The sequence below is a fragment of the Cygnus atratus genome, chromosome 2 (assembly GCF_013377495.2).
Source record: "Cygnus atratus isolate AKBS03 ecotype Queensland, Australia chromosome 2, CAtr_DNAZoo_HiC_assembly, whole genome shotgun sequence".
In the NCBI taxonomy this organism is placed as follows: Eukaryota; Metazoa; Chordata; class Aves; order Anseriformes; family Anatidae; genus Cygnus; species Cygnus atratus.
The window spans coordinates 8,292,466-8,316,861 of record NC_066363.1 but is presented as its reverse complement, the minus strand read 5'-3'; the positions used below and the strand labels follow the sequence as shown (position 1 = coordinate 8,316,861).

Sequence of the window (24,396 nt, the reverse complement as noted above, 5' to 3'; positions counted from 1 at the left end):
GTATGTAGACTTGCAATGACTATTGCAGTTTCTTAAATAAGAAATTTTGAAAACAATTTGGTTAAGAATACAAAAAAAAAAGAAAACCCTGAAGAAAACATTAGGGACAGGAGAGAGATGCTAGATTTCATTGGCTACTTTTAAATCTCTCTTTTTTTTTTGGTATTAAAATTCCATATCAAAAAAAGAAGTTGACACGTTTAATTTTCTTGTTACAATAGAGATTGTTTGGCATATGCTATCTCTTTATATTGGGTTTGCATCAGGAAATGAAGCCAGGGGACACAGCCAGGAAATCCGTGCTGTAAATAATGGGCAAATCCAAGATGGCAGCAGCCAGGAGACAAAATGAGACATTTCAGAACTGTTGCAGCATGAAAGGCTCCGTGAAACACAATGAATCTCGAACAAGCTGTTTTTGTTTGTTTGGTTGGTTGTTTCTTAAAGCATGCTTTGAAAACTTTCTACAATGCATTTCTACTTTTGTCCATTTTGCAGACAACTACAGGGCAAATTCAGAGCAAATCTGTTCTAGATTTAAAATATTTCTAGTGCCAAGTTTGCACATCTGGAGACACCCTTGTGAAGCAATAATATACTAAATCATACTGTCTATTATAAATCTGTCCTGTGTCCAATACTGGGAGAAGCAGGTGCATCCTCTCAAAGACCTTTCATAAAATCTTTTGCCTGCATTTTTAGCCACAATTACTTTGCAGTATGTAATGTATATATTTAGCAATTTTATAAATAATTTACATGATAAAACAACTCCCAAGAGATGCTAGTTGCTAACACACAGGTTTCAAGAATCTAGTTAGCAGAATATTCTCTAAATTAATTTACATGTTTGTTCTTTCTCTTACCAGCTGTTGCCCTTTTGGACCCCAACCAGCATACTGAAGCTTTGCATTGCTGACTTCAGGGGGATACAAATTCTGGGGATCCCTGCAAAAAGAGAAAAATAAAATTTCACCTTCAGGAATGTCCTCATTTAAGCTGGTGCACACCCTCTTTTGGCAGCACCATGACTATAAGACGTCTTTCAGGAGGAATCACCTAATATTTGGTGCCAGATTTTAGCAGACATTTTACCATATGGTAAGCACTATACTACTAGCAAGCATTGGTAAGATCAAGCTTTTAACTGACAGATTCTGTTTCTTATTAATATGAAATTAAACACATTAGTTCCACCACCGACTTGCCTAAGCCTTAAGAATTAGTCAGGGGATGGCAAACAAAGTAATTGTATTTATCAACACTGATGATATCCACAAAGGATAAACAATAATTATATATTTCAAACATATTGCCACAAGAAAAATATAATGTCTTCTTCATCTCATGGCTTTTCTGCCTAATAATTTTCCTTTGAACATGATGGCAGGAATGTTTAAAAACTGTATAAGAACTGATACGCAGTTTGGCTTTCAAGGCAAAAGCTCCTATTAATACCAAATATCTCAATCTTTTAGAAAATAAAATCAAAATGCTTTTCTTGTTCTTTCATTTACTACCTTCATTTCTGCAGCAGAACATCAGTGAGACACGGGAAATGCAATATAGAAAAAGGATTTTTTTTTTTTTTGAAAATGTCAGAGTAGCATAATATTTTTTTATCACAGCACAGAAAGTAAAACTCTTCCATTGCCTTGATGGTATTTATACTCAGCACAAATAATTACATTTCATATTCTGAAGTCACATTGCTACAACTCTGTATATAGTAATGTTCTATGAAAAAGAGCACTAAAAAGGCCCATATACAGTATGTCTCACTAGCAGACGTCAAACAGCTTTAAAAAGTAAGGGTATTATCATCACTTGTCTATAGAAAGGAATAACGAGGCAAGTTGAGGCCAACATCACCCAAAACCAGAGAAATGAGACAATGTCTGCCTAGCCCTTAAGCAAAAGGCATCTCTACAGTGTTCATTACTTTGTTAAAGGTGATGTTTTCCAGATAATGTTTTCCAAACAGAACAAAACTGAATGCAATAACTAGATGTTAACTGAATGCACTTTGTTGCCTGGTCTTTGAGCTGTGCTATACCATGGCTACACTCCAGCTCTGCCCATTTGGGCCGGATCTCCTGTGGCTGAACCATCCCACTGCACCAGGGCTGTCACAGCATATCCAAAGGGAGCAGCAAGAGGAGTGTTTAGAAATATATTTTGTGTGGTCTTTCAAATGTGAAAAAGGTGTTTTTCCTGCAAACTCCTGTTCAAAGGCCAGCTACAGGCCATCAGGGCAGACCTTAAATGAGGTGTGCTAAGGGGCGATGCCAAAGTCTACAGTGCTCCTTCCATAACTTTTGTGGTTGGAATGGCAATTTCCACACTCCTGCTAGAGGGTGAGGGTCAGTGGTTATAAATCATAACCCGTAATGTCTCTGGGAAGAGGTCTGTGGAGCTGACTGAACAATAAAGCACTCACAACAACAGGTTTGAGGCAGATGTGGAGGGGCAAGAGTGGTTTGCTGAGGCATTGACCCTTCAAGTAGAAGTGTATTGCAGGATGCCCCAACAGCATTTGACTCTACCAGCAATGTGTCACCCCAGACTGCTGCTGCTGGAATATAACTACATCTTTTCTTCTCATGATTAATGGTCTTTGCAGGAAGCCTAAAGTCACTTTTGTAAGATACAGATAAGAGAATAGGTAACAGTCATACTGAACTACTACTAACAACAGATCCTATTCCGGATCTTTTCGAGCTTGTATGCATTAGATGCTTAAGTTTCAAGTCAGCTCTCCTTGTTAAGACTCAATCTCTTTGGTTACCTATCTTGATTATCTCAACAGAGAGTAACCTCTGAGTGCAGGAAAAAGAGAGAAAACTAGTGAATCAAATCAAAACCTCTTATGGTAGAAAAAAAGTACTTCACTATTTGACAAATTAATTATCTAGTTGTTGTCAGTTGGTTGGTTGGTTTGTTTTTATCCATAGTAAGAAGAGGAGCAAGATACTACAAATAGAGGGAGGAAATACCATCACCAAGTAAACAGATTAGACAAATTGTAAGAATTCCAACCTGTAATGCTTCAGATAACCCAGACAGAGCTAAGGGACAGACGTACCAATTACATTCAATAATTCAGACCAGAGCCCAGACAAGTCCTGTCAGTTCTGCTCACTGCATCATCTTTTAGAAGAGGACAACTCTAATGCAATGAGAAAAGCTGCACAAAACAGCTTTTCTAGCTGATAAGGTAAAAGACAAGGCAGAAGGTAAAAGCCTTGCATTCAGGCTACCAGCAAAGAGCTCTGCTGCAGAAAAATAAATAAATAAATAAATAAATAAATATACATATATAAAAAAAAAAAAAGCGAAGTCATCTTCCCTTTCTCTGAGGAAAAATATCATTGCATCTACTGAATTAGTTCTTATGTTGTTCAGAATGGCTGGGAAATTTTTCTTTTACCATAATCTTGTTTGTTTGCCTCGAAACCTTTTGATAAATATGCAGATAGAAGGCTGACTGATGGAATAGCATATTGTCTGGAGGTGCCTGATTTACAAACCACATTACCCATAAACTGTCTCTAAATTCAATGTATCACAGCAGGCATGTTCAGAGCATGACCTGGACCACTGGAGGGAGGTGTACACCAGGCAGCCATCCTCATGCTCTTAATTATTATTTTCTACCATGGGATATAAAAGCAGTCTAAGTCTTCCCCCCAGAACACTCCCGAAAGATGGACATGTTCCTCATCTCTTATAGACTGAAGAGAATGCTTTTCCTGAGAACAGAACCATTCACTCCCTCACCTGTGGAGAACTTCAGCATCACCTGCAAGGGGTCTGAGAAGACATCTCTCCTTGTTCAGCATGATCTAGCAGCCTTCAGAGAAGCTTCAGGGATCAGCACACAGGTTGTATTGTCAGTGGCCAGGTGAGACTGGACTGGCAGCATGCCCGAAGATGGCATGAAAATGAAGTTCACCTAATTGTAGGCCCTACCATGAAAGAGCAGATTCCTAGACATTTACTTGGACGATGTTGGGTGCATGGTCTGTGCTGGAATGAACATGGACTGCCTCCCTGGCATCTCCAAGCAACCCAGTTACAGACTGTTCTGGGTCTGGCTGGGATGGAGTTAACTTTCCCTGCAGTGGCTGTTGAGGCCCTGCTTCCCAGGACATGGCCAAATGTCACTCATTGTTGGGAAGTAGAGAAAGTAGAGAATAATTGTTTTTCTTCCTTGTGTGCTTCCGCACAGCCTTTTCTTTGTTTTGTTTTTTAATGAATTATCCTTATCTCAAGGATATTTCAACCTGTGAACCTTCTTCTTCTTTCCAGCATACTTTTTTCTCTCCCCATTTCCCTTTGAGGACGGGGAAGGAGATGGGTTGTGGTGGAGTTCAGCTGCCCAGCAGGGTAAAACCACCACACAAACTGAGTGTATCTCCCATAGTGGGAGGAGGAACACTCACCTACAGTGCCTCTCCAGTGTGGAATGGGAACAACCCTCTACTGCTCTTCCCAGGAAAGCTCATTTTGGTCCACAAACTGAATCACACATTTGGAAAGCCGCTATCCAACACACCTCAGATTTCCTCACACTATTCCAGACATGCAGTTCTCCTCAGTAAAAATGCCATAAGGGACTTGGAAAAAATGTGCACCAAAAACTCAGGAGCACTCTCCCATTGTCCAAGCACTGCATGCTACATGTGACCTCATGATGGTCTCATCAACCAGCTTCTTCTGGGAACTGTGTTATTGCTGAGAAGCTATCACCTCTCATAGCGCCACGCTTGCTTTTTCCTTCAAAGTATCCTGCTTAAAATTCTTTTGTATTTTTTCTTGAATCAATCAATATTATAGGTCATCTCAGCCTCTCCAAAGAGCCAGTGTTCCTCACAGACCCTCATCGTCAGGCCTTGTTTGGATCTGAACCTTCCCCTGTGAGCTCATTTGTGCAGGATGCTGACTTGGAAATGGGTTGTTCTGAAGGCAGCCTGTATATCTCCTATTATGGGTTTGCATAAAGAACTAGCTTCACTGTGTCGTTACACCACTTTCACTGTTTCCTTATGGAAAAGAGACTATAATCTTTATTTCCAGCCAAAGAAATGGCAAGGCAGGGGGTTATTAAAGGGTTGATGATATTTATTTCATCTCTTAAAATGATTGATTTTGAAGCCTGGGAAAAAAGGGAAAAGTAATGTTGTTTTAAGCCAGACAGAAGACAGCATGTGCTGTATAAATTCATCCATGTTAAGACAATATCATCTGGAGCAGAGACAGTTAAACTGTTCTAGACACAGGGATGATTTCAGCACAATGTTCACAAAAGGTTATTGAACCAGTAAATAGAGAAATTTACTCATTTCTTTACATGAGTGCTCATTATTCCAAAAGTCTCCCCTCAGATTTCTGAATAAGGAACATTCCTGAGTGCAATTTGCATGCCATCTACCAAATCATTTTTACTTGTAATTTAGATCAAAATATCTATGTAGGATAAAACAAACTAATCAATCATATCAGGTTGCCTGTTTTAACTTTAAAAAATACTGTGATTAATGAGGAACTAGTTTTAATGAGATTGCATTGTTTTTTGCTGATTATTTTTTTCTTTCAATTTATTTGTTCCTTCTGACAATTTTTCTTATTCTAAAGAATACAGGTTTGCCCTGGAGACTTTATGGCACTGAGTCTCCCTTTGAGAAGAAACATGACAAACTGTTCTATAGTAAGTACTTTAAGTGAAACTTAACAAAATAAATAAATAAATAAAAAATCCACTGTAATTGAGTGAGAGGTTCCTTTTACCCCAAGAATATTCTAAGAAAAATATATCACAATACCAGACTGAAAAAGTCTGAAACTCAAAAACAGTCAAAGTCTGGGGTGTGGTATGGGCTGTTCTTCTTTGGGTCTGTTTTAATAACTTTTTAACTTAATTTCCAATATAAAACAACAACATTTGCATGAAATTCTTTGCACGTATGGTCAATGTGAATAAAAATTTAACAATTTTCACTAAAGACCACTTCCACATGTCTCTTTTCTAAAAGAATAACCAGAGCTAAATATATGAGCTGGAATGAGTTCCTGAGAAAAACTTTGAATACCCTTGTTTAATTGGGACATAATTTTGGAAAATGCAGAAAACATTTTAAGATTGCAGTATTATACGCAAATAACTCAAAGAAATAAAGACAATTAAAACAAAACAAAAGTGGGGAAGAAAGGAATACCTGCTTCTGCTATTTTCATCAATTGAGCACTGAATGTCTTGAAAGATAACAGCCCTAAACACGTCAGCTCACAGTACTTTAAGACTTTTTCATGGTTAGCTGTAAAAACCTACCTGCCTATCCTACTTATCAGTCTCAGAACTAGAACTTGGTGTCTTCACATCTACTTCTAATAGCATAAAATCACACAGAAACTTAGACAGATTTCTTCTTCTTTGGGAAGAAGGAAGGAAAGATATTAAAAAAAAAAAAAACCATGGAAAGGGGAAATGTGGAAGGTTTACAAAGAATTAAAAACTTCATAATACTTAAAAAGTTTTGATGAATGATGAGGAAAAAAGTGAACAGGAGGAAATTTGCAAAAAGAAATAAAAGAAAATAAAACATATCTGTTCATAAATGAAAAAAGAATCATAGATAGATTGGATAAAGAGTGGAAGGTTTTCAAGAAGCATGAATGCCATTTCTCAAGGAGCAAAAAAACATTCTTAAACAATTAAATGACTTGTTTATTTCAGTATTCACCAAAGAGAAGAAGAGATAGGTGTCATTGAGAAAATTGCTTCCCAGGAGACACACAGCCCTATAGAGACTTTTAGAGAGATGGTATAAAATATAATAGAAATGAGAATCAAAGACTTGCCAGAAAGATAATCAAGAAATTAGACTGTCAGAAGACACATCTGGAATTCAAATAAAAGTGATTAAATAGATGGGGAAAATTCTTCCATTCAGGTAGGCTTATCCACTATTAAATATTTAATGCATAAACACACACATACACATACTTCCTCTACAGTGCTTTTCAGTGCTCCAGGAGGAGGAGGTAATTTAAATTTAAACTTACTAATTCAATTTAAACTTACTAATTTCAACTACAGATACACATCCAATCATCTAGCTGTTCTTAAAAACATCTCAGCTGTTCTTAAAAACAACTGAGCTCACCAAGCATTTTGTCCAAGATGAATGAATGTCATGCATTTAGAGCATAAAAGACAAAAAGCAAGGGAATCTAAAACATCTTTGTCCCCAGTTTGGCAATTCAGTCAGATTTAGCAAAGAATAGGAGCTCAGAGGTTTGTTTGATTATAGTTTGCCTCTGTTTGTAAAGCATCCATCAATGTAACATTTGGTACTAGACCTGCAAAAGCTTGTAAAATACTAATATCACTTTAAAATCAATCACTTGTCAGAAAAGAAGCCATCAACTTGTTTTGCGAGTTATGTAAAATGAAGGCACAGGCTTTTCTTTCTAGTGAAGGTCTACAAAAACTGATTAAAAAATGCAGCAGACACTGGTGCATGGCTAGGACTCACGGTAATGCAGGCTGGAAGACAGCAAACTGTTATCAAAATTCCTAGGTTTCCCTGAGTAAGGAAAGAGTGGAAATGGTCTTTAGATACTGGTAACAGTATTTTTAAAAGGATGACATTATCGTGTTTCTCATGTGACCCCTCTAAATCATAAGTTATAGAGGGGATTTTTGCTTCATAAAACAAAACAAAATGCAACAACAAAACACTTTTGGCACTGGAGTATTGTTTTGTCCCCTAAAGAGAAAATAAGAGGTGATAAACAGAACCACTTAAAAGTACTTTTCTCTGACTCTATTGAGATTTCTCAGCCAGCTCTGATCTCAAAGCTACTCAAAGCATGAGGACTGGATTTATCAGGATTTCAAGTCTAGTTAACTACAATAAAGGTGTGGGAAAGAGAAAATCCAAATATTTGAATGCTATCAAGAAGGTTAGACAGAATTATAGCAGATGCTTTGCCATCACAATAGCTGTGGGAAGATCAGTTATCCAAAAGACAGGGAAAATAAATAAAAATGAAGACGACCAACCTAGTAAGCAATCTCAACAATCTAGTTGAGATCTCAACAATAATGAGAATAGGATAAAAGTACATGGTTCTTCAGAGCAACTCTGTCAGTTTCCAGGAAAGTAGGTCTGTGATGAAACCTTAGTGTTTTCTATCCAGCTGACCTTGTCTGACTTTGAAAATCTAATGAAAATATAGCACCAGGATGTGGTGCCTGCAGAGAGCAATATGGGATCACTAGTACATAAAATAAGATGCAGCTGTGATCTCCCCACTACTGGACCAGCAGAAGTGCTTCGTTACAGTATGACCTCATTGGACATTTGATCACACCTTTAACTGGGACAAGAGATTGAATATTGGGCTTGTGCTCTATGTTAATTAACAGTTCATGTTAATGGGGTTCAGATAAAACTGGAATGACTTAGTATTCTCCATATAGTTTTGAAAACCGTGAATCTTTGAACAAACCTTACTTTCTAACACGTCAATGGGATAAAAATCATCTTGGAGGGTTGTGTGGATGTTCTCAGAAGTACTGAAACACAACATTATTTTAAAGAGTCTCTACCCACATAGATCATGTTCTCATCCGATAAAATATACAAAGCAAACACTTACTAGAGCCATTATCTCCATTTCTTATCAACAGCAATATTATCACTTTTAAGAAATCACAAAATTACAGAATGGTTTGGGTTGGAAGGGACCTTAAAGATGATCCAGTTCCACCCTCCTGCCATGGGCAGGCACCCCTCCCACCAGCCCAGGCTGCCACCAGCCCCATCCAGCCTGGCCTTGGACACTGCCAGGGATGTGGCAGCCACAGCTTCTCTGGGCAACGTGGGCCAGGGCCTCACAGCTCTCATAGTAAAGAATTTCCTCCTTATATCTAATCTAAACCTACCTTTCAGTTTAAAGCCATTCCCCCTTGTCCTATTACTGCACCCTCTGACAAAGAATCCCTCCCCAACTTTCCTGTACATCCCCTCTAGGTACTGGAAGGCTGCTCTATGGTCCAGCAGTGCGTGCATTCAGCAACCTTGTATGTTTTATTCAAGAATGGAATTTAATAGGAATCCTACCTCCATTTTCAGGGGATGCTGCCTCATACAAATGCTATGGGAGACTTTGCTTCAAATCTTTTTTTTTTTATTATTTTTTTTCTTTTTCCTCCCCAGTTTCCTGATGAGCCATAAGCTGTTGACCTTTTCAGTAACATCAGAAAGTTGGTTGCTGGGCTTTTCTTTGCTAAGCTGCTAACATCTGCATCTAACTATTAATTACCTAAGTTTTTTTTTTTTTTTTCTTTTTCAGTCTCAGCAGTCATTACTTTAATTCTTAATATCCAATCCTCCCATCAGGGGCCTATTCTTTATTATTATTGCTATATATGGTTTCTAAGGCGTCCACCCACTTCACAACTAACTCTGGAAAAGAGAAGCGTGTGGTAAAGAAGTGCTTTGCCTACACAGAAGAGGAACATTTCACATTACAAATGTTACGCAGTGACCAGCATGGGCGAACAAATGGCAGATCCCTGGTGGAAATGATATGGTGTTGAGCTGCTGAAGTGGCTTTCCTCCCACCAGCACAGCTGAGAGTCTTGCCTGGAACTGCCTTCCAAGGCTAAGCCGCTTTCAGCCTGCCACCACTTGGAAGTGAGTGATGCTCAAATGAGGGCCTTGCTTAATAAATGCTGGCGCTTTCTTATTAAAGAGGTACAAAATGTATTCCCAAGCAATAAACACACATGATTTAACTGCTGTTCAAGCACTGTGATTTAGAGTGTTTAATTCAGATGATTATAAAAGCAAGAAGCCCAACAGTTCCAAGAGGGCTTAAGACAAATTCCAGTAAACTCAACTTAAAGATTCCAATTCGCTTTGGAAGATTTAAGGTCAGGCTCCATAATCAAGCTACCAAATTTAACTGTATTCTAAGGGCCAGTCTTCTGTAGTCAAATACAATATATGTATATGAATAAGTATATCTGACCATGAGTGTGCTCACAAGAGCATACTGGCACTGAGCCTGGCACAAGAGCCATAACATTACAAAGCAGAGGTTCCTGAATTAGCTATATAAAGCACCTCGGAAAGATGATACAAATGATAGACTAATGACTGGGAAAGAGGGACAAGGGAGAATATGCCACAGTAGTCAATTATTCAGAAACTGCACAATACATTTTTTTTCATTTTTGTGACAAATTTCACATCACTATTTGTTTTTACATACCTCTTATAAGGGCTTATTTCAACCTCTATGTCATTGTTAGGGGAAAATACTCAGCTCCTATAAGTAAAATTTAATTAGCTGAAAACAGACTCTATTAATTACAGTGCTTTTTCCTCCTAAAATAAAATGTGGACTCCAGTTTATAAATGTGAAAGAGTGAAATCGTGCAGCACTCTCTACAGTAATTATCACATGTCGCCTCTGTGGGGTAAGCAATATTTCTCTCCTTGCTTCACAGATGGAGACACTGAAGTACAGGAAGATTCTTGCTGTGCAAAGACGTTTGAATGCTGCAGAGAAAGGGTATATTAGTCCAGAACAAAACAGAAGAAACTTAGTCAAACTGGAAGATGCCAGCAATGCAGCCAGTTCTCTGAAGGATTTTTCTTATCTTTTACTATACACATGAAAATGTGCATGTGCAAGGAAAACCTGCTTGTCTTTCAAAATCATATAGGGTCAGGTACATGCAAAGTCTAATTAAGCTTTCTTTAGTTGATATTAATCTGTTCCCTGCCAATACCTTGTATAAAAGAATTAGACAGGAACATCATTGAGAGCTCTGCAGAGAACTACAGCCATCACTTTGAAAATTTACTCACAGTGAAGCATGGGCTCAGTTCCTCCTCCTGTTATCACTTCAGTAGATCTCCAAAGCATATTTTGCATTCACTCCACCCATGGGACTTCTCTTGAAGGTAATGGGAGTTCAGCGTGGGGAATTAGTGCAATATTTTATAAAGCAGTGTATGTAGGAAGAGCTGAACTAAAGCCCACAATTTCTACTGTTATCTACTTACCACGTTCTTCTGATTACACCGTATGAATATTGGAAGAACTGTGAATTCTTCATAGAAGTAGTCATTTACAATTTCCTCCCCCATGTATAGAAAATCAGTGAGGAGTGGGGATAACTATTAACTTCTCTCTGATCCCTATAAGCAGATTTGGAAGCTGCCATGACGTGCCCCAGCTGGATGTGCTAACACCACGCTGAGACTTCACTGGAGGGGGGTAGCGCTAACCCCTGCCACTTGCTGTGCTCAGAGGGAAATGGGTCGTGCAGAAAGAGATGAGTGCTAGGAAGTCTGAGGAAACGCGTGTTTTATGATGGGCTTTATTTTGAGGAATGTAAACACAACACAGAAATTTTAGAAAAAAAAAAATATTATTTTTGGCCACAGCAAAAAGTTAAGGATAGAGGTACCCCATGGGATAGCAATCCAAAGTTAGCTCTTGCTTAGGACCTGCAATGTCAGAACAAACCAGTGGCCCAGCAGCAGGCACTGCTGTGAAATGACCTTAACGCTGGTGAGGGAAATCCTGCAGCAGGGTGAGAGGAACAGTCTGGTTCCCCATGGACTGACTGAGAACTCTGTGCAAACCCAGCCAAGCATGTGAAAGACTAAGATAATCCATATTGGACTTAGTTAGAGGAACGTTATTAAAACCCACAATATAATTAAAAACAACAAAAACAAAACAAAACAAAAACAGATTGCTGGTTTGTGCCTACATTGTATTAGCTACATTTTTGTTTCCAGAGTTAGGTAAAAAATAAATAAATAAATAAATATGAAATAGTTGTAGGTTATTATTATTATTTTTTCCCATTTTTTCCAAGCACCTCACATGAGAACTACCTATTGCACATCTAAGCCTGGGGATGCAATCACAATACCTATAAATTACAATTAGCTGGCAATTACAACGCAGCAAGTGCAACTTTGGGGTTATGAGAGGAGCTTTGCAAAAATATTTGTCATACAGACAACTGTAAGCATTTACCAGCAGGTATCTGAACAGCAGCATCTTTCAGAGAAAAGAGAATGGGGTCGACGCAGAGCTGCTTGTGCCAGGGAAGAGAAGTGAGAGCAGAGGTTTGTTCCACTAGATGGCACCCGGCGCCAGGATCACATTTTTGGGTGATCAGGCGGAGAAAAAAGGACGTTGTGCAGGAAAGCTGAACTGACCCAACTCCCCTACACGCCCCGAGTGCTCAGCCCAGGAAAATGAGAACTGCAGATCTTTGCTTGCTTCCCCTCTGAAAAATGAAAATCTCGGGCTACAAACAAACAAACAAATCGATCAAACAGACAAAAAAAACAAACAAACAAACAAAAAAAAACAGAAGGCAAGTGTAGCAAAAGCTGTAGGGCTTTCTAGCTTGAATCTACTAAGAGCCTGTGAGAAGGCTGAAATTACAAAGAAGAAGAAATTAAATCTGTGCAGAGTCCCTGCAGGGTTATTTACCCTCTCTTCTACCTCGGCCTTATTTTCATTTTTAAATAAGATCCTTGGTGTGTATGTCATTGACATATACCAATCATCCTGTAGAGAGCCAAATTGAGCTACTCCTCCTTCTACAGGGAGTTCATCTTCACAGCAGCTCTCATGGAAAAATGTTACAGTCCTGTACCCTTTATAAAATATCATTTGTCAACATATCAGCTGATGATGTTCCTGAACTGGCACATCACACTTACGGAAAGCTCTGAATGAAATGTGCAAAATGCTTGTACAAGTCCCTTTTGACTTTAGGCACAGCCTGAATCTGGAAAGTCTATGGAACATGGAAAAAGAATTAGAAATTTCCCTTCAAAAACGAATTTATGCTGACATTAATGTCACTTTATTTAAAAAGTGATGCCACAGGTTAGATTATTTGGCTTCCTTAATAGTTAGCCCTAGCAGAGCTATCCCTCATTTTTATCAGCCCATGGAGGGCAATGATGTTGCCCGCAGATTGCAAATTTTGTTGTCACTGAAGGACCTGGGGCACCAAACTGAACTGCACCTTGTGCTGTGTCAACACATTGGGTCCTGACCTCAATGATCTTCATCCACACCCATCCATCAGAGCAGTAATCCTGTATTAAATACGAAATATGTTAAGAGATTTTCATACCTTCATCCAATAGAGACTCTACTAACAGGTCAGTTGATGCATTGCATCACCTGTTAGATCCAACATCAACCACTACACCTGCCCTTTCTCTTCTTGCACTACCCTAAACTATACCTAAAATTTATCATACCAGAAGAATGATAAACGCCCATGTACCATGGAAATGTTAATAAGCCATGCCTTCCACCACTAGCATGTGTTATGATCACCTGAAAGTTCAGTGCAATTGTTACTTTGCAATGTGGATTGCAATGCCTGTATACATATCTACACCCTCAACTGCTTTGTAAATCATACCTTTCACAACACAAAACACATGCACCCTTCCAACTCTCCTCCTGCCAGATGCTGCCTGATCCAACATTATGTTGTACCATGGAGACCCCAATGCCTGATACAGCTTTGTGCCTTCCAGCACCATTTCATTTTCCAAATCTTCCCCTCATAGTGGATTTGTCTCCTCTGACATTTTGCCCTCAGCTGACTGCACCATGACTGAAACAACATGAAGAGAAAGGTAAAACACAGCTGAGTGTGTGATAAAATTCAGGCTGAGTTGACAAGAAGCTCATTGTCAGGGATGAAGAAAGGTTATGCAGTAGTAGCAAACTGCCTGGATCCCTGAATTGTTAATTTTTAGCATTTCTAATATACACTATGTATGATACTTCTGTCTTCACCTCTACTGTTTTTCTGGGATAAAACTGTGCTGTCTCTCAAAAGCTTTTGCTTTTAGCCACGTTTAGAGCAGATATAAAGCTTATGTGCTCATGCTGTGTGTTCAGCCTCTTGCTTGACATCCTTTCAGCCCACAAGCTAATTTCAGATATATTGGCCACAAGGATGGAGTTTTCAAAAGCGAAATAAATCCAGTAAGCAAAAATGAAGACCAGACAGAGACAGGGAAGGAAAGAGAATGAAGAAATCTGGAATGTTTCACACTGGGATGCCAGAGCATTGACATGGAAGATGGTGAGAAGTCTCCCAATTCCCATGTTCCACCTGTACATGGAAACAACTTAACCTTGAGCTCATGATTTTTTATGGTAGGTCATTCACAAAATATATGCTGTAGGGAAGCAAGATTTGTGAGCTCCAGGGCTCACAGGTTTCAAAATAGATATCCCTAATACAGATTTATTTGTAGAAAGTATTTTTTCTTGATTGCTTGGTGGAAGCCAAAGAAAGTGATTTCAGCTTTTATTTTTATTATTTATTTATTTATTTATTGTGGGTGTGCAAACAAGTGTGCTGAGGCAAATCCTAGGATATCACCTGGACATAAGGGGAAACTTTCTCCCCATGATGACGAACAGGCAGTGGGACAGGGTGCCCAGCAGGGCTGTGCAGTCCATGTCCTTGTAGATTTCCAAAACCCTTCTGGATAAAGCTCTGAGCAGACTGCTTTGAGCTGGAGTTCAGACATCATGAGGTCCTTTCCAACCTGAATTTTCTGGTGATTCTATGATCACCTTGTACATTAACCAGGTAGATTTTTTTTAAATTTTGCAGGTTTTGTGAGCTGTTGCAAGGATCCCAAACATCTGCTACCTGTTTAGCCATAATGTATAGAAATGATAAACTAGTAAACAAGCACAGTAAATACTGAAATTACATTTCAGCACAACTTACTGTTATTTTTTTTTGCCATTGCTTTTAAACACTCTGCACTTACAGGAGATAGGGGGACCAAAAGGAAGAGGCATTGTGTGATAGAAATTTATTACATATTATGACTTGTAATCTTTCATGCTATATGCTTTATGTAAAGAAATATGCTCTCATTAAATTTAGAAATCCTTTGTAAAGCTTGTGGCATTATTGTTTGTTTGCACTTACCTCACACTCTCTGAAAAGATAAACTATAAACCCAAAGGCTCATAGCTTCAGTATAATTTTGAGTATGTGTATCGAAGCAACATAGGGATCCTGGAAACAGACTATTTCTCTATCTGCTTTCAGCTGAGATGCTAGAGAGAGCATTTGTGTTAAGGGAAACTGCTGAAAGACCCAAAGCTGAAGGGTGATGCCTCAATTCTGACTAAATTTAAGTAACTAAACTCCTCTGGATAGATCCTCTGACAGCACTCTGGTGAATGGCCAACTGCATCTCTCAGCCAGACGCCAACACATCTACATTCTGGCCAAAAACTTGAAAACTGGAATATGAAATTCACGTAGTCTGGCTCTCCAGGGAAGCTGAGTACTTCTGTTTCCAGACTATGTCATCTTTTGTACAACACACAGCACAGTGCAGCTGCAGCTGATTGCCAGACCATTGTAAAGGGCTGTCACAGGGAAACCATTTCTCACGATACACATTATTTTGCAGAATTCTTAATGGATGAGTTTTAAAATTAAGGTATTGAATAATTTCTTACCCATGAGGTATTTTGCTGAGGACATAATATGCCGTATATGAATGCTGATACACCTGCAAAATGAAATTAAGAAACAAAACAGAAAAAAGATTAGTAGTTGTCACCTGCATTAATAGGGCTCTTTCTCTGAAAATAAATAAATAAATAAATAAAAATCTAGTATTTATGGCTAGGGAGCTGTAATAAATACTTCAAAATCTGTAGTAGAAAAAAAACACAACAAATAACAATAACAAAAAAAACCACAATACATGAATTCAACTAGCACTGTTGTGTGTGCTTTTCATCTTGCACTTTATTACAGTTTGGCAAATCATATACATCCAGATGTTCAGTGTCGTTACCATGACTACCAGGTCTTTGATTAAATTGGGGGCACACGCTGTCCACATGGGCTAAATATAGAGCAATCATTAATGAGGACACCTTGGTTAGCTGGAGACATTCTCCATCATTATAACTAGACACAACAGGGATATAACACATATTTCTCTGCTTTATTCATACATAAATAAAAAGGGAGTGACACTGGGTGATCTCAGAGTGGGTTGTAAGACCCGTGTCAGCCAGCAAATGAAACCTTATTGACTTCGGGCATAAAGCTGACCTCACATTTATTTGACCTGTTAAGTTGCTAAGTTGCATCTTCATATCAATTTTCAGTCTTTGAGCCCTGGGGAGGAGCTTGTCAGCTTGTATGGCAGGTCATCTCAGTAGGGAGACTTTATGACTTATTTTCTAAGTAGTAAATAATAATAATAATACCAGTGTCAAGGTCAGTGATTTAAGAATTAGTGGACTATTTTCCTCTAGTGACAATGCATTCCCTAATAAGGATCTGTGGTTGTCCAAGGTAAGAAACACTGAGCAATACAAGAGGCTGGACAGTAGCATGAAGGTCTAAATAAGAATGAATTTATACATATTTATATAGGCACCCACTTTTGCAATCATGCCTTGTTACTATATATATATATACACATATATACGTGTATTAAGTGTCAAATGGAATGATTTTATTTCAAATTTTAAATCTCTTGGCTTCCAGTAGCTCTCAAAAAGCATTCCTTCCCAGAGGACAAAAAGAGAAACTTTCCTGAATACTTTCTTTGCAAATCAAGTTTGTCTGATACTGATTTTTTTTTTTCCTAGGTACCTCTCATTTGGGACATTTTAGTTTTTTATTTTTGACTTATGTTAAGAAACCATGAGATGTCCTGGATGGCACTGCAAGCCTCAGCATTGACCATCCCAGGCACACTGCTAGCATCACAGACAAGTAAGCATGGCTTCCTGCAAGTCACTCTCAAGGGCAAGCCTGCACAGTGGTGTCTCAGATGCTCCCATCTTTTTGGGGCTTAGTAGAGCGGCAAAGAAACACCAGGTACATCATCCTGTAGATGCTAAAACAAACTTCTCTGTTACAATTTGAATCCAAACACTAAATCTTCACATTACTTAAAAAACTCCCCGGTGAAAAATAAATAAATAAGAGAAAAAATCTACTGCTAGAATATAGAGGTGACAACAATGGTTTTCTCCCTATGAAATGCAGAGACTGATGACAGACGGATATGAATCCCTTCCTTTCTGCTATTCATTCATCTCCTTACAAGGATATCACCAGGTTGTATCCCAAAATCATATCCCCTTTGAGGCATGCAGATACAAAATCTCCCCTGACAAGGTCAGTCTCTGGTGTATTACGTCAGGGAAGATCTAGTAGCACAAACAAGTTCTTTTCAAGATAGCATTTATTTTAGTACATGTCCTTTTCAGATCCACCTGTTACAGATGACATCAAATAAATTACAGTTATCTCATCTACACCCGATCAGACCAAAACTCCAAGGAGCTCTTGAAGCTTAAAATGCTGAAAATGGAGACCTTGCTGAAACCCGTGGCCTTAGTTTTCATTCCAGCATTGCTGAAGTTCCTAAACTGCTAAAATTCCTTAAAGAGAATGTACTGGAGGACTGCTTCTGTCTACAGAGCTGGAAAACCATACAAGGCCATATAGTGAAATACTAGTGTGTTTTGCAAGCACTTTTGCTAAGTCCAAAGTAATTTTATAGGTATGGAAAGACAGATCTGTGTCTGTGGGTTTCTTAACATTTAATAATACATTGCTAATAAATACTGAGCAACTTTTGTCTTCAAGTATCCTGGCAGTAGGATGTAGAAAATGATCTAAAATATAATAAATGTGAACTACACAAAGATTGGCCTTCAAGGTAACAATCCACTGTATAGTCTCTTAGCAGAGGCAGAAATCAGCCGCCAGAATAAGTATGAACAGAGGGCTTCCGGACAAGGTGGAGAAATGTGGCAAGCTGGAGGGAAAAGGAACAGCCTGAGAAGTACATCTGCTGGTGTTACTTGAGATACAGAGTCCCTGCAGTCATGCTGGAGAGTTCAGAGCTGTCTTAGAGCCACTAACGGAGACTGAAGTAAATATTTATTTATGTATTTATTTATTTATTTTGAGAGAGAGAGAGTTTCGGAGTGTGTGTGGGGAAAAAAAGATAGATTTGCAGGAGTTTTAGAGAACTTCTTTATTTTCTGAACATTAGTTGTTATCCTGTCTTGGGTCTTTGGCAAACTCTCTCACATTTTTGGTGAAAAACTTTTGAGAAAGTTTGACAAAACTTTCTCACATCAGCTGTGCCTGTAGCCTTCAAAGGCTTATAGCTTGCAGAGTTCATTCACTGGAGCAATCTTTCCTCAAATAAATCTTTAGAAGTCAGTAGGTTTGCTCACATAAACAACAATAACTTGTATGAGAAAAGATTTCAGGATCAGATGTATATTATTATTTTAGTTCTTTAGCACAACAGCCGATGCAGATCAAAAATCCTTCTCACCCTTACTATTTCAAACATGTTTGGAAAATAAACTGTGAGCAACCCCCCTAAGCAGATAGGGACCCAAGAGAAACACCATTTAATGTCTTCCTGAGAACTGAAATGGCTGCTTTCCTCTTAGATATGAAAAAAATAAATAAATTTTTGAGATGAAAACTATGTCTGCTTAGTATCTCAACTGAAAAACTGAGTCAAATTCAGTTGTTTACCTGTCATTAGGAAAACCCCACATCAAGGAAAAGTGTAGAAAAGAGATCATCATTCTTCTGACACCCAAAGTCTCAGAGACTAGACAGTTCTTAAAGGTTCATATTCATTTCATGTAGCCTCTCTGATTTTATTTTCTTCAACAAAAATAACAGTGTTAACTCTCTGCGTTCCTCCTATCTATCCGAAGGGTGTAGTAAGAGTTTATCGCACTGATTTGATGCTCTTAAGCCTAATTTTTGGCAGCACATCAGAGACACACACCTCCTCTCAGTAGAGACACACATTCAAAGGTAGCAGAGTTTTTGGCATTTTCCTCTGTAAAACCTTGTGTGCCAAGTCTTCCTGCCAACATAGGTCAGAACAGGTTTAAGACTGCTCTGAAGTGTTTTAGGTATGACCAGAATCAGGTCACAAAAACTTCCATGCCAGCTGCAATCAACGAGTGTTGTAAAAGTCATTATACCAGAAGCACATTACCAGAATGTACCAGAAGTACATTATACCAGAAGTACTCTCCCACTGGGTCTCTTGCCCCAGGTCAAAGCACAGATCTTTCTTACTTTCAGTCTATGTTATTCGCTGCAACATGTGCCTGGTTTTGCTGAAGTCAGAAAGGGACTAAGAGATGGCTTTATATGTTTCTGTTCAAGTCTTGTAAAGGCATTTATCACCCTCAAATTCAGAAAAATGCAGGGCTAATTATGTATGACGAGACTTTGCTCTGAAGCCACTGACCTTGTTTTATGTAATCAACAAAGAAACGTGGACCTGACCACATGACAGCAGGAATGCAAACATTGCAGCATGTATAGCAGTAGAGCAGTGTCTCCTTTTTCCTTGCCACCAAATTCTGAAACAGCAAGTAAATTTTGATTCCTACGAGCTACAGAACTGAACTGGAAGCAATTTCTGTTCCACACCAGAGCAAAATACGGTGTGGATGGTAATGTCTCCCTGAAAGCCCTTCTGTGATCTCCAAGGACACAGATCCTAGTTCATCAGAGCTTATTAAACAGAAAGCATATGTTATTGAAAAATAGAATGGATTTGGACTCATCTATTCATTGTGATTATTCATATACTTTAAATTAGAATTTATAGCTCTTGTTCATGCCCCCGAACAACTGTAGCAGTCCTTGACATAAGTCCAAAAAGACAGGCAGGCTCCTTGTGACCTCCCCACATCTCACCAGGTTTGTCACATGGGCACAACCTGGACACAACAGGACCTTCACCTTCATTAACTCCTTATTAAAAGTTTGAACCTTTCATCATTATTTTCTGTTTGACACTGCCTGTGCAACTCACAAAGCATTAGGAAAATGTTTTGGATGGAAATTAGGGATTTTTTTAGAAGGAAATTGTGAAATAGTTTCCATCATATGGCTGTGATGAAAACGATATGCTATCTGCTGAGGATATAGCACTATCATCAGAAAAAAAAAAGGAAGATTTTAGTTGACAGTTCCATCTTCTGTGCCAGTTTCTGTCACACTTCATGGGCTGATACCCTGCTAGCAACTGAAGTAATCTGCATTCATCGAACGGCTTCCCTTAATGTCTGTATGACAAGGTGTTGAGTCAATGGAAACAAAACACACATGCAGGCAGTAAAAACTTTCTTTTAGGATGTTTAGAAGAAAATTCCCCAACCCAGCTCAATCTTCTCATCAGCCAATAGGCTGTTCTACCAAAAAAAGCTAATTTAGTGTCTTATCTCTCAGTGTATTGAACAGTTTGCAGATCTGAGATTAAACACAAATGGACTGTCTGCCATGACTCCCCAATTATTACTTACTTGATAAATACAGGAATAAAACATATTTTGTGTCCATTTTCTAAATGGCTCCATAGAGCCATCTGGTCCTTCGTGCAGTATTATTATTTAGGTTAAATTATTACCTAGAAAACTCACAAATAATCCCATAAAATTTAGAGTTTGAAAGGGAACAGCCATAGAGTAAGTTAAAATTTAAGCTGCATTATAAAGCAGTTGAAAGGCTTAATACAAAATATCTACTATTTTGTGTTTTCTTCATATTCAGTAATCAGATATTACATCCAAAAAGTCACCCCAGCATCCCCAAACAAGAGTGATCATTCCAAGTAGTCATAAAAAAAAAAAACAAAACCACCCTGTACAATAGTTGGCTGATGTGTGAGAACAGCAAGAAAACATTTCAACATAATTAATCATAAAGCCCTCAGTAGTTATCTGGGTAAAAGGAACTGCTTTTTATTCTGTAACAAAAAAGTATATCTCCAAATAGTAGATCCCCTCAGGTTTCTTATCAGATCCAAATTATCCTTATAATATATTCCTTTTCATGCACTACAGTAAGATAGTAAAAATAAAGTGCAAGTGGCTGGTGAAACAGGAACTGCCAGATCCATTAAAAGGGTTTCCCACAAAGAGTCTCCAAAAAAATGTTTTCTGGACAGAGATTCTGTAGACCATTTTCTTACTTGTGCTATGAGCAGACAACCCCCAAAATTCACATATGGAATTCAGTCCAACTGAATAATCCCAAGCATGTGACATAGTTACATGCTACACCTTTCATAACAATCTTGGCACTCCATAAAACTGTAATTCATGCTGTAAAGTAAAATATGCAGGTAAAGGAAGAATTATCCCTTAATATCTGTGATATTTCATCAGATTCTGAAGGTGACAAATTAAGAGGGAAAAGAAAATAAAGTGAAGGCAGAATGCAGGAGGGTTGCAACTCTATGCTGGCAAACAGCATGAGTGCTTGGTACCCTGTTATCTAATAATGGCATGAACAGGGGACAAAAAAAAAATTTCAGAGGGAAAACCACAAGCAAAGGTTAGCTACAGGCTGCATTTCTTTCTACTACATGGACGTACTATGCTCAGTAAAGGATGACCCACAGTCAAAGCTACACTGTCACACTGATTTTTCTATCGGTCCTTCATCAACGAGCAAATACTGTCTTGTTTTTCCAGGGTAATAGATGTCATTCATATAAATTTTCCATTAGAGACAAGGATAATTGTCTGACTAAAAATACTGCATTGCCATACTTCTGTATGGTATTCTGTGGAGAATCAAAGCAGGTCACTCTACCTGCTTGGAGAATTTTCTGTATTTTTGATAAAAGTTAACATCAAAGACTAAATATGAGTCATCATTTACCTTCATCAAAATTTCTCACGATGCTATCAGTTTTATTGGGTCTGTACAACCTGAAAAGGTATGAACCATTCCATTCAGTTGAGAATAAATTCTTCATTTCCCATAATAGTTTGAACTGACCCTCCAAAAAGGATGAAAAAACCAGTCATGTAGCTGAACAGTAACTTCTTGGTAATGCTTTGTCTAACTTCTCATCTTTCTGAGATATATTTAGGTGAAATTACATTTTTTCTTGATTCTCCTACATACCTGTGATTTAGAGCACAAGCAGCTATCTCTGTTTGAGGCATATTTTGTGGGCAGTTAGGTAATGGTCTTTCATTTATTTATTTTTAGTTTGTGGAGACAGATTGGCCGTAAGTATTCTCCCCAGCCCAATATTTTAGCAAAGTATTACCACCATTTTATTCTTAATAAGCACTCCATAGTAACCAACCTGGAATTAGACTCTCTGAAAAACCATATCTATTTCTTTTGTGTCACTGTAATGAAAAAAAAAAAAAAGGAAAGAGAAAAAATCCATACCAGTATTTTGTACCCTAAGCTCGATTGTTTGTAAGAACCTACCAAATCAAAAAAGCCATATAATTTGAGGTCTTTTCAACATTCTCACCTTTCAAATTCATTGCGATACTGACCTATTTTGTTTTCATACAAGGCAGCAAACTCTCTTTTGCCTCTACATTGTATTATCCTTTTATACTTTCCTAAGTAACGTACCTCTAATAGTCTCATGCCATATGCCAGCTTGTTACTGCAGCCTTCTGAGGAGCACTGCCCATTTCTCTTTGTGCCTCTAATAAATTAGGAAAACCATAATGAAATGCTATCGTCGAGTGTTCCCTGTGCATCATTTCAGCTGGCAGCCAAACAACCCCCAGCTGTTCCCAAACACCCAATTTAGGACGCTCTTACCACAGGCAGATAATCAGCCCCACAAGTAAAGTGGTTGCAGCCCTGAGCAGTGTGTACTAATAGTGCTGTGCTATGCTGGGGTAGTCTGGTAAGTTCAGGAAAGAGCAGAGATGGGGAAAATAGTTTTAGGCAGGAAGGGCAATTAGAAGAACGGGTCTCAGGGCTTAATTGAGATGCAGAGCATTTGGCAACTGGTTGCCTTTGTTATAATTTTTTCTGTACTCCATGGGAATCAACTTAAATTAACATTTAGGCAAAAGGATCAAGATCTATATCTGGGGATTACATGTGCTATTGTTGAGAGAAGGAAGGAAAACACTTATTTTGGAAAGGAGAGGATCCTGACGCAGCAGCCAAAGAGTTCAACATACTTGCTCCTGGGCAAAATGATGCAGCCAACATGAAGCAACCAATGTCTCAGGGAGACAGGTCAGCGCCTCATATAACTCATATCAGTTATATCAGTGTGAATAAGGGACTCCTCCACTGCTACCCAATGTCATATAAAATCAAGGACCAGAAATTGAGTATCTCCTGAACTGGGAAGAAATTTTAGCAATTGCTTTGGAAGAAGAGAATGAAATAGTCTGTACAAGGGATGGAGAGTGGGAGAACAGAATAAAAATCATCAGGAAAAATATTTGCATGACTCTGTTTTTTAATTTTTTCAGCAATTCAATCCATTTTCTCTGAAACTGAAAATTAAATCACTGCAATATGAGCCTGAAGGAGCCTGAGGCTATAAGCTCGTCCTTGGTGTGCAGAGGACGATCAGAGCAGCTCTCCAGTCAGGCGGTGCTGTGGATGGCCAGCCCTCGTGCCACCCATGCTGGAGAAGCTTCCTTGGAGCAGAATCAATCTCGCAACAAGGTGACATTGGGAAAGGATGGCATATTCATGCCACAGGGTCTTGCTTTTTAGAAGCATTTTTAACACAAATTCAAGCCATTTGTAATAGGGTCATATGCTGAAGGCAACACACTCAGTTAATATGTAAATCTCTCCCACAAACATACCGGGGGGTGTGCAGACATTAGAAGCTGATTTTCTAGTTACCATTCCAAAGGTCTCCAAACCAGCTAAACCAAAGAATTACTCCTTTACAAATAATGTCTCCTCTAGTTTGTAAGATAACCACAAATAAAGTGTGATGGCTGCATGCGATACAGTAATAGATGGACTAGAGTGCTGTAAGGTAGTGCTGCTACTTCATGTTCAACAAACTGATTATCTATCTCAGTCGTTTCATGATAATAATTCTTTATTAAAAGATATGTTTCCAAATTACACGTTTGAGAGCCTTATTCTACTGATGATGTCAAAAGAGAATTTTGATGCCAGTGTTAGGATTTATGCCTTTGTGACATGGTGAAGGTAAAGCGGATGTTCTTTTTGTTACAAATGCTGCTCCAGAATCAACTTAGGCTACAGGTATTAACATACAGCTCATGTGCCAGATCTTGCCCCTAGGAGAACGTTAATCCAATCTGCCAACTGCTGCTGCACTCTAATACAGCTCTGCCCTGCCAAGCAATTACAAAAGCCTCCTTTTGCTCCCGAGCCACCTGTCCCTCACAGCACTCCACTGGCACCAGCAGCATGAGCAAGCACTGGCTTAAAGGACGACTGTTCCGTTTTTTAATCGTAAATAAAATGGCAGCTACAAAGCA

General features: G+C 38.6%; 1 protein-coding gene across 1 annotated transcript in view; it reads right to left on the bottom strand.

The window, feature by feature from the left end:
* Window positions 1–24,396, bottom strand: part of DPP6 (dipeptidyl peptidase like 6) — a 408,025-nt gene that overhangs the window by 99,775 nt on the left and 283,854 nt on the right. Inside the window, exons 6-7 of the mRNA XM_035554362.2 lie at window positions 15,577–15,629; window positions 867–948 (exon numbers count right to left, since the gene is read on the bottom strand). Coding sequence (XP_035410255.1) covers window positions 867–948; window positions 15,577–15,629 — 135 coding nt within the window. The remainder of the gene's footprint in view (window positions 1–866; window positions 949–15,576; window positions 15,630–24,396) is intronic.